General features: G+C 34.5%; 1 protein-coding gene across 2 annotated transcripts in view; it reads left to right on the top strand.

Annotated features, from left to right (window-relative positions):
- The window catches only part of LOC140150839 (syntaxin-like), a 93,053-nt gene extending 83,670 nt beyond the window's left edge, over positions 1-9,383 (top strand). The window contains exons 10-11 of one of the 2 annotated variants that reach the window (XM_072173008.1): positions 4,539-4,667; positions 7,929-9,383. In XM_072173008.1, coding sequence (XP_072029109.1) covers positions 4,539-4,622 — 84 coding nt within the window. In that variant the 3' untranslated portion in view covers positions 4,623-4,667; positions 7,929-9,383. The remainder of the gene's footprint in view (positions 1-4,538; positions 4,668-7,928) is intronic. The other variant, XM_072172984.1, reaches the window with a different exon arrangement.
- Positions 9,384-12,284: the final 2,901 nt, after the last annotated feature.

Here is a 12,284-nt window from a genome sequence, read left to right as displayed (position 1 = left end):
CTTGATTTTATCATGGGTATCATATTTTGTACAAACTTTTGCACATTTCTTCACTCTACATTTCATCACTGCACAGTATATGCACAATAGCATGAAAGGGTAGCTTTGCTTCAAAGCCAACTTATATTTTCCCACTCAATAGTAAAAAACAAAGTCCAAATGTCATGACAATACCACTCTGACACTAGTCTGAAGAGCCTCTGGCACGTTGGTGAGTGGGATTTCTAGATAACTGGACTTGGTAAGGTAACTGGGGCTAGTACTTGATGATATACTAGCATGATAAGAGGCTCTTTGGTCACTGAGGCTAAGGCTGCATGGTTCAATTGGACTTGCTTTGTAATTTTTTCTGGGCAACTACAAGGGTTCTGATTAGAAGGGAGAGGACCCGGGGGGAATATCTTGATGATATTTCTGGAGGTTTTGGCAATATTTACAGGCATCACAATGGAGTAGCTAACGTAGATGGGCGAATTAGCTTCAGAGCCTGGTTTTACCCAAAAATGAAGTGTTGGAATGTCCAGACCAATCACAACATATCCATGTTTACACTGAGAAAAGTCCAAATCGAATTAGGTTTTGTTATCAATTGACAGATTGGTTATTCACCATAGATTAGAGATGAACAGATAGCTCCCAGAGAAGATGTCTTACCTTTCCCCGTATCCTCGGTAACATGCTACACCAGCTCAAATGATGCTCCTATTTCTTTGCACAGGCTCACTGTCAAACATGGCTTTTAGATTGGCTAAACAGGGGTTGTTTAGTCAATAAAGTATCACTATTTGCAAGATTAGGATGTGCTATGTACATTATGGTAGTTTTTGTTACTAAAGACCCATACCATTTTGAACTGCATAGCCTATAAAGTTTTTGTAAGATTGGCCCCTTCCTGCCGTTGATGCTGTTTTGATTCAGCTAACTCCAAACAGGCTGGAATTAGTGAAGCGGAAGACTAAAATTGAGGCAAAAGTTTTTAATTCCATTTACACAGTATTCAAAGTTAACTCACTAGGCAACTGCAAGGAGTCTAACTGAGACTTGGTACATGTAATACAAGTACAATAGAAGCAAATTATGTTTTAACTTTTTGCTAATTTTAATCTGTATAATTAATTAGGCCTAATTTCTTTAACTCTAATTAATATGCAGAACGAAATTAGCAAAACACTAAACATATTTGCAAACATTGTACTTGTACTACATACATACCAAGTATCCAGCGTTCGAAATTTTGGTTGTCCGGTTGCCCGGGACAACTAAAAAAGTCACCGGACAACCAAAAATACTGATTCGGTTGTCCGCCGGACAACCATAAATCTAGCCAAAAGTCACATTTGTAGGCCTACGCCGCTACGGACAACCAAAAACTTAGACAGACAACCAGAAATTGTAATCTGGTTGTCCGTGGGACAACCACTTATTTTTCCTAAATTCGAACACTGCAAGTATCAGTTAAACAGTCATTACCATTACCTAGCAAATAACCTTGCTTTCAGTTTTCCGCTTCTTTAATTCACGCCTGATTGGAATTAGCTGGGCCAAAATGCCACCAACATCAGGAAGGGCCAGTTATAAGAAAACTCTATATAAGCACAGGAAACTGAAGCTAAAAAATGTCATTGTGTGGAAATGCAATGTATCTTCTCTGGATATCACCCCAACAGGCAAAGTTCTCATGCATTGTATGCAATGACACTTCTTGCATGTTCATTAGGGCAGATTGTTCCTTCCTCACCATAGGGCTGTGAATGCTGTACATGTGTAAAAATGGGGCACCCTTAACTCATGTCACAGTGATGATGTCACACGACGGCATCTTTAAGGAAGAATTCAAAACACGGCGATGATCAAAACGGTCACAAATCTGGTCATTTTACATCCTCAAATGTGCTCAAAATTTACAAACATGCACCAAATATGTTTTTTAAGTGATATTTTCATGTGAGGAAAGGTAGGAAGTGGTATTTATGTGAAAAAGTAGTATTTTGTGTGTCCCTGGATAGGTGTAAAGTAGACATCTCAGACCTGTGTGCAGAGAAGTCGGATGGAAATCGTAGTGGCGGAGGTGTGAGTACCTCGGGCTAAGATTATTCTAGCACTGATGTGTACTAAATCGCACACAGTGTTGCATGCCTCCATGTTTACACAAATTTGAGAAATGGAATGATTGGCCCTCAAGCATTGACAGGTGATGCTGTACTTTGCCAGTTGGTGCACCATCTATTTATTATTAGTCCATGGTATTCACATTCAACACTTAAGAAATTTCATTCAGCAAATTGATTACATCTTTAGGCTATATGTTTAACCCGTTGCTTGCTTGGTTCCGGGGCATAGTTATGAGCCAGAAATGCAACAGCCACAGGTCGCTTGAATCAGTTGTCATGGCATCATCATTGAAATAATACATTTTATATGAAATAAAACCGATCACAGCTAGATTGAAAATCGATTACAACTTTTGTCCAATGTAAATGGGTATATTATTATGTGGAAAGAGCTAGTGTACATGATCAGCTGCTGATTATTTCTTGATGTGATACACTCAGCCTGTCATGACCCCACTTCTACACTCTTAAAAATAATCTTTTTGATTTGACTAGATTTTTAGTGAAATACGATCCGATCTCACTGAATTTTCAAATTTGACCTAAAATTGTGTCTAGAATTAGGTCAAATTTGACTAAAATTGGGTCTAGAATCAGGTCAAATTTGAGTTGTGAAGATCTAACTTGAACACTCAAGATCGAGAATCTATTATTTTAGCTATAGTGAGATATTATTTCACTAGAAATGTAGTCAAATCATCTAAATCCATTTTAATAAGAGTGTTTGAAGAGATCTTGTACAAAATCCCCAAAACGGCTGCCTTGTTTTATTTTAGCAATATTATTACAAACAGTTTTATTTTGTTTCAATTTCAATATTTCTTTGTGACCATCACCTTTCCATACCATATTCATTATATTTAATGTCCCTCCCCAAATATCCACAATAAAAGGTATCTTTTACCTAAAATAACAATATTAATATAAAATCACCCAGGACAGCTTTAAGAATATATCACAGTTTGGATCTTTTTTTATTTGCATACCTGGCTCATAATCAACATCAGCAGAATAAAACATTAAAATGAGAATACACATCCAATCCCGGCTTGACACAATCTAACGGCAAGATTGGCAGATAATTGATTGATAGGGGTTTGAAACAAATCTACACGATTAAATATTCAACACATGCACAAATACATATGAAAGGGAAAGAACATTGTTTGCAGAAAGTGATTGCTGTATGCAGTGACAGCGACATCTCTTATGTACTGGAATATTGACAGTAAGTTCCTGTGCATGCTGAATGTATTTGGTATGAATGTGTTAACAGATGTATTTGTACTCTGTATAATTAAGTTTTGTAATCTTAGCGAGTCCCTACTCTTATGAACAATTAAGTTTTTATTATTTGCAAAGTTGCAGCGCAAATGCATGTCACGTTACATTGTACATTTATTTTTGTTGGAAATGTAATTGAGCTCCATCATTGTAAGTTCTTGTTTTATATAGTTTCTGTCTTGCTTGCACATAAGAACCCTGGCAGCATGTAAATAAGACTCTAAGTTCACTCACCTCATAAAGAGTCTTTCTTCAAAGTGTTTCCTTTGATTTGATTTCAACATTTTGTTTGCCATTCTTTCTGTTTGCTACACCTGTAATTGTATTGACTTAAACTTCTAAATGAATAGAAACAAACCCATTTTTCATGTTACACAACGAAAAAAAGGAAACCCTGTTCTACTGGCCCGAACAACCCAGATCTTGAATTGGGAAAAAAATTTCCTGTACAAATGAATACCGACCCAAATTTCGACAATTTCAGGAACAAATTTTTGGTATTATCCCAAATTGCAAATATTTACAGATTTTGGTGATTGTTTTGGGTCATTTCAACAAAAAAAAAACAAGCCCGTCCGACCGACTGACCCTACTTGAAAGGTTTGTCCGCCCGTAGAACAGGTTTTGTTTTTTTCATCGCCTTATCCCTGAATTTTTTATTTTCGTGTTTTGTTCACACTGAAACAAACTTGCATTCTCTTCAATTCATAACATCACATGAAGAACTGATCTTGCAAATTTAGCAACATTTTCAAAAATATTTTGATGTTTAAAAACATTTCAACATATTTTGCTAGTGTCTAATTGTTTTCTTTTTTCTTTTGGAATTGGAAAGGGGTTTAAATTGGGGTTTAAATTTAATAACTTAACATTTTTGAAAAGTGAACTTGGTTAACTTTAATTACTTCTTATTTGACATTTTTTCAATTTTTTAAATGTACAAAATTGTCAGGTATTTTTATGATCAATATAGCACTAAATGTTTTTAGTTCCAAACAGTCATTTGCTATTACATAAGGAATTACATAAGCAATTACTTTGTTTATCAATATGTTGTGTATTTTATCACAATTTTGTCTTGCATTTTCACCATATTATTATGTGCATTGTGTTCTCTTTCACGTTTCATTTTCATGTCCACAGAAAAAGATATACATCGCTATATGTTGTGTTATTCTTATAGCCGTCCTAGTTATAGTCATTGCATCTATTATACCAAATGTATGAGTTCTAGAAACATCCGCTGTTACCATGGTCACCTGAATCAAATATGTAAGCATGATAGTTTATAAGTTATATGATGGGTGGAATACAAAGTTTTGCAAGATGACAAATAAACATTTTTGTGCGTATACCATGATACTTTGTAAATCTATTATCATCATTTATTTTAGAAGAACAGCAATGTAAAAAGAAATCAAGTTTTGTGAATCTCTTCAAAATGAGACCAAAAAAAGAAAAGTTGTGCTATTAAATCATTTTTAATGCTTCGTCACTAAAATCAGACCCAAATGCCATTTTGCTATCTATTTACCAGTTAGCATCAAGTGATACCATCTTGCATCATCATTGATCTACCCATCACCATTTATACTGAGAAAACAAGTCTGTGTTGTTTTATCTCTTTTTGCAAAGAATTTTTCTTTCAAACTGGTCAAATACTTTCAGTAATGGATAAGAAAAGATGAATTTGTTTGTCAAAAGCTTTTAGTGATGCTCACACGTATAAAGTGTGCAAACAGTCTGTGACCAATAACCCATGTAGGAACTGGACCAGTGCAAATCCCCAACTATCAACACGTTTTAATATTGATCAAATTGTCTGACCCATGTCTAAGGATTCTGAATTTTGACATTTTAGTTTGAACATACAAAATAAATAGAAATTGTGGGTCCTAATTTTTAGCAGTTTTCACAAAATACTGATCCCTGACTAAGGATTTTTCAGCACAGAATCTGACCCCTGTTGAAGGATTTTGTACTTTTCAAATGTTGGTGTACACATACAAATAAAGGGGAATTAAATTATGGGCTTATCCTATTATCGGTAGCTTTGTTAGTCAATTCCAAAATTGTGCAAATTGTTGGAGATATAATAATAAAAATTCTGTTAACAAAAACAGCATTGTTTTCTCAGTATATTTGCTTGTATTGTAATATTGTTATAATTTTTGTTATGTTTGCATTATAATTTTTGATTTTTCACAGAAAAAGATAATCCTAGCTATATGCTGTGTGGTTTGTATAGCACTGCTTGTAATTATTGTTTTGTCACTAATACTGACTCTTGTGCCATAGTACCAGCCTCTCGGATCACGTAAGCATGAATTTAACTGTTTCCATGCAGCGTTCGAAATAGGGCAGGTCAGCCGGCCATTGGCCTGTAACTTTTTGGCCTGGCCGGTAACTTTTCTGACTGGCATCTAGTTGCCGGCCCAGGTGGCCGGTAACTTTTTAAGGTCAAGCCGGCTGGCCTGTAACTTTTTGAGGCATATTTCGAACACTGTTTCCGTGATGAAGTTTCATTGATTTTTCATAAATTTAAGTTTATGAAAAATGAAATCTAGTGCTCAAAATGATACTCAAATAAATGATTAAACTCACTTATTTGAGTATCATTTTGAGCACTAGATGTCATTTTTTTATGAACACACTTTTCAGTTGTTAAAGAACACTACATTTTCAGTCCTATCTTTTTCAGTTGCACAATCTGCTAATTAAAGATGCATAGTTTTGCATACCATTGTTTTTTAATAAATCATAGATAGAATGCTTAATACACGAGAAGCAGAATAAAAAGCATGTGATTTGTCTATTGTAAGCAATTTATATTCAAATGAGCTTTAAATCACATGATGAAAATCATTTTTTATCAACATAACAATTTGAAGAAACTTTTTTTTTCTTTTTCTTTTCAATTTATGCAGGTCATTTGCAGCTAAATTGTTCAACATAAAATATAAATACTACAATTTGATCAACTGTATAAATATAATGTACAAACTAAAAATATGCAATTTTATGAATAATTGACATCAAGATACATGTACCATGTTTGTAAATATTGTCATGATCTCCACATACTTGAGAATAAATATGTGTTTGTCGTGGTCGCTGCCTGCACTCTGTAAATTGAGATGAGGCACTTAACATGTTATACAGGAATATAGTAATCTGATCAGTATGGGGAAATCATGGCAATCCATATGTACTCCATATTTTCTGAGACTATCAGGTCTTAGGATATTTGTTTTAGAAATATGTTATAATCAAAAGTCAAATCAAATGCAATAGATTTCTTTGAAGAAAACAAAAAATTTATCGCAAAGAAGCTGGTACATCCTAAGATCTCTTACTCTAACAGTTGTTCCAACCCAATGTGACACTTAGTAGGATGGATTCAGTAATGGTCTTCAACTATCTAAAAACAAAGAAATAAAGAAGATGGTGCTCTAATATCTAAAGTTTAGGCCATGAAAGAAACAAGGTTTATGTCAGAAACATGCATTGCTTGGATAGAATTTACAAATTTGCTTGAAATTGAATTGCTGTATTTTAGGTTTTTTAGAAGTCGAAAAAATTATTTTAAAAAAAAAAGTTAGCAGTGTTCTGCTGTATTTTAGGGCTTTATAGTCATTGGAAAAATAAAATTGTCAATTTATTCAATTTTTGTTAGGATTCAGAAAACGTTCACCAATGTACTAAATGGTGGTTGAAGGATTTACTTGGTGACTGCTGCTTTGCACCATCAACACTTGTATAAAGCCTTATATGAATTAAATATGATCTTGAAGCATTCTATATAATAGGTGTCACATCTGGCTGGAGGAACTGTAAACCAATAATATATTATGTATTCCTAGAATCAGTGACAACATGCTGTTTATAATCTTCATCATTGAGGTTTGCTCAAAGATTCTTATTTGAGTGTTATTCTGTGTGATTGTGATGCCAATATAAAGAGAAGACAGACAAATAACAGAAAATAGTAAAACAAAGCACAAAAGGGTTTTTTTAGTTTCAAGACATTGAGGTTAACATTAATAACATTCTTACCATTAAAATATAAATGGCATTTATTTAGGAAAAATGTTAAAATTTAATTTAACAAGTTATTGAAAAAGGGTTATTGTAAACAAGTTATTGAAAAGGGGTTATTGCAAAAATAATATATAATAAAAATCAAGTATTCATTTCGTAAAAGAGTGTTTCAAAAATGTTTTGCTATACGGTACATATGTGATCCTTCCAAGGTTAAGAACCTATACAAGCTGCATCACTGATTGGAGGAATTGTCATCTACTTGTACTTTTATTGTTGTTGTTGTTTTTGTTTTTATAATGATGAGTTGTTGTAAACACTATGCTTTGGTCAAAGAGAATAGGTAAGACATTGCACTGTGTCATCCTAAGAGGTGAGAAAAGTCACCAATATCACTTGTCTATATCTTTGACCAAAGTATTACAACAATGACCCCTATTTATGTGCTCTAACATGTATTATCTTGTATGTTTTGTTATATCTGTTTTACAGAAGAAGATATGTTGCATAGCGTGCACTGCAGGAGCCGTGGTGCTGGCCATCATCATATTAGCACCAATTATAGCCAAAGCCACTGGATCAGCAGGAGGCGATCACCATGATTGAAGATGTCATCAATCTACCCTGCTGGCTAATTACTTGGGAGACAGGCTTACCATGATGAAGTTGTATACAACTCTGCAGTTGGGGACAAGACCAGAAGCATAACTTTCTCAACAGAATAAGTTGTTTATTATTTTTAGGATATATCAATGCATAGATCCCTTTTGAAAGTTGCCTAATTAGAAGTTTGATTTATACTTTTGTATACAAGGGACCACTGACAAACAAGCTTCCTAGTTTATACCTTTTTCCTTTGCACTTTTTTACTGTGTAAATGCAAAAGTGGGGTCCTAATTGGCTAATTGAATTATGTCGACATCGGACTCATTCGTTGAACAAGCCTCATACCCTTGGTTGATCTGCTTCTTTCCACGGGATAACAGAGTGCCTGCATCGGCAAGTGCAAATGGACCGTGATGAAAACTGTAGTGTGTATTCTATCGCACAGGTAGGATCGATCAAGTACAGTGGCCAGAGGATCAATTGCAGACATCTCGCAGTACACATCAATTATGATTATGTAACACCACACAGTATCCAGCAAATTCCGGATAAGATTTGGTGAAGATGGCTTCCAAGTTGTGACAATGTTCCACTGTTTATTGAGTTAAAGTCATCACTTGTTGCCAAGGATAAACCAAGCTTTTGGTCAAAGGCAGTTATTGCCATTCAAGCCAGTATATTCTTTCTACTCAATTGAGAAGAGGGAACATTGAATGATTCTTCAAGATACTTCTTAGATTGAACACATTACTTTGATTTTCAGCTCCATGGACACAAAATGGTCTTTTCAGTTTTCTCTGACTTAATTTGATGAAGCAATGAGCTTACACACTGATCCTACATGTAGCTACAGGTGGTGAAACTTGGAAGATTTTATGGGAACATTTATGTGTAATTGCTCTCTCAGAATTACAATAATTTGCAGAGATATCCTAAATAAGACATGATGATTTGATATGAACAATATTGTTTTGCCCATTGCAGACATCTTTGCAATTGTGATAGATACATAATACTGCCCACAAAAAGTATCCAGACACTTCAAAAACAAAAGCAATATCTTAAAGACAATCAACTGAAAGTACCAAATAAAATGATTATTAGATGAATAATTTTGTTGTGCATGTTTTGATACCTCATTTGGCATGATACTACTTTATTTCCCCAAGTTCGGATACTTTTTGTCCCCAGTATATTAGATCAGGTGTAGTTTGCTGATGAAAACAAAACACTCGGACCAAATGAAGTTTGAACAATCTTTACCCATTGTGTGTTGATTAGACCATTTCAGACAAAAGCCTTAGCGATTGAAACACTGATACGCATGCTGGTTACTGCACACTGTGCAGTGCACAGTACAATGTGCACAGTGGCGATGTGCACATCACTCGCAAAGGATTATGGGACACACAAAATGGTCTATAGAACAAAAGTGTTCTTTCATAACATAAATACACAAAATAATGAACGAATATTGGATTGTGTCATCTAGCTGTGCAGCTTACTTCATAAGACAGGATATCCCAAATTCTATCCATGATATCAAATTTCACATAAATGGTAGTACTTAAAATCTTCTTGGATTCATCACCTGTTGCCCGATATTAATATGTTACAATGATACAGCTCAGGTATATGCCGAGGGCTCAGTCCAATCTGCCTCATCTTCAGTAGCTCCCCTGGGTAATATTATTGATAAGCATGATTGCGTTTATACGCAGGGGAGCTAATGGAGATGAGTCTTTGTTGCACTGAGTTCTCAATGTGTGGAATGCGTAACAGTGATGGTATGTGACCCAATACAATTAAATGAAACATGTGACAAGAGACTAAATCAAAGGGCAGTTGTGTTCCTTTCAAACATGTATTAACAATTTCACATTCTCCCGATTTATGGATGATGCATTTTTATTTTTGGGATATTTTAAGTTACATTCAATGGCAAAATTAGTTTACAAAAGCCTCAATCATTTTCTCATCCCATTATTTGCAAACTTAGTTCCTGGTTTGATAGCATGGATAATAATTTTCTTGTGACTTTATATTTCTGGCACCTTCAGTCAAAATCAGCCTCATTTGATTGTGGTAGGTCACACCAGAGAAGATGGCTTTATTACATCTTCTCAGATCACGCATTCCAGATTGTTTTGCTAGTTTATGTCCAACTCATGTATGGGGTAAAAATCCCCTGTTTTAAAATGTGGCATTGTCCATTCAGGTCTATCTTTCTTGTGAGCATACACAAAACTAGTCTATTGTCAAGATTTCATAGAGGGATTGTAAGCTTTATTCCGTAAGTTGTATAATCCCTGTCTTGATACTAGGCTTACTCTGAGTATGCTTGCATGATGGTAATACCTAAATTTGACAACAAAATGAAACATTAAGAGGTATCTCATGTGGAGATGTCTCGTGTGGAATAGCGAGTTATTCTTTCTTAGTCAATCACTGCTTCTTAGAATTTTGTTGTTTTCTACAGGAAATCATATGTGATGTGATCAAGCAAATGAGATGAATGTCAGAACATAGACAATATTCAAATTCTTTTGTTCATCTGCATGATTTTGCACCACAAAAGACTTCTTTTGCTTGATTGCATTACACATGTTGTAGTATAATTGTATGTAAATTATGTATTTATAGCTGAAAATGAATATATTACTATAAACTATAATGTCAAGTAATACCCACTTTTGACTGTCGTTATCTATTCATATCAAACTTGTGTGCAATTAGATAATGTGTACCTTATGAATTGATATATCATGTCAAAGGTGGGTATTACTTGCTGTATGTATGTACTTTATTAGCAATGTTATTTTATTTTATTCAAGGTTTCATCTTTTTCTTGAAAACCCACCACACATGAAATGCTTTGTACCCAAAACTTGAAGGTCTTCTTTTGTCATGTGTGCAATTAGGGAACTGCATTGGTCTTTCTAGTTGACCTATTTGACATAGCCCTATGAAGCCTTCGCAACCGGCACTAAATTGGGCTGAACATACTGAATATTTCAATATTTGGTCGAGAACCCTTATAAAATGTTACATTTTGTGCTTGAAATAGAATATTTTCAACAGCAACAAAAACAGCACTAATATCACCATAGTGATAACGCTAGATGACAGGATATTTAGCCCCAATAGTGGATGTTTGCGTTCACTCACCTGTAAATTGCATTCTTCAATGAATCCAGGCCACATCTAATTTCCAGTTCCTTTGAAACCATGATGAGTAATGCAGGGTTCCTGCGGTCCTTGAAAGTCCTTAAATTTGAATACACTTTTTCAAGGCCTTGAAAGTCCTGTAAATTTGCACAAGGTCCTTGAAAGTCCTTGGAAATTGGAATTTTACCTAAAGTTTCACTTGGGGGAGTAGAGAGGAGCTATCACTTTTGTTAATACGTGCCGCATGGAGAGCCACATATCAACTTTTGTGTTGTGGTAAGTCCTTGAAAATCATGCTTTTGGACCTTGAAAGTCCTTGAATTTTAAAGGCTTCAAGGTGCGGGAACTCAGTTAAACAAAGTCGAAATGCTCATCTTAGATAACATTGAATAAAGCAACATAAAAATATTGAGTAACATTCATACTAATTGTTTGGTTACCAAGCTCATGTATGTGAAGAATGTTAAGCAGTTTACTGCAAACATGAAAAGCAAAATGAAACCTTCATTCTAATAGTTCTGTACATTCAGCCCAATTATCAAGTCATTTTGTGTGTGCCTGCAATCAAGAAAAAGATGAAAACCTTGTTATTTCTAGTCCACCCAAGAGCAAACTATGTATTATTAGTTTCCAGTGTACTACCTTATAAATGTTTTGTAAAGCTGTTGTTTAACCCAGTTTGCAATAATAGAAAAAAATCTTTCAAGATCGGTACTTAGAAAGAAATTGACATGTACATATTTACATAGAATGTGCTGCTGACCAAATTTGTTTTAAAACACATTTAGGTGGGCAAGACCTGTTTTATGGCAACTATAGTTTACTAATGTAACCTATAAATATTATAATATACATTGTAATCTGCAAACTATACAACCCTATTAAGCTATACTGTATTTGATTATTAATTCATAAAATCAAGTGCTTTTACAGTTGCGCTTTAGTTGGCATTCTAGGAAAACAGGCGTCTTTACATACACAATTTAATGTACATTACATGTATGCAGCCAGTAGCATGTATTATGTTAGAACATCCAAAGAGATTCAACACATCCATAGTAAACAAAGATGTAC

This window comes from Amphiura filiformis, chromosome 1 (genome assembly GCF_039555335.1).
Source record: "Amphiura filiformis chromosome 1, Afil_fr2py, whole genome shotgun sequence".
Taxonomy (NCBI): Eukaryota; Metazoa; Echinodermata; class Ophiuroidea; order Amphilepidida; family Amphiuridae; genus Amphiura; species Amphiura filiformis.
This window is presented reverse-complemented; position numbering and strand designations above follow the sequence as displayed.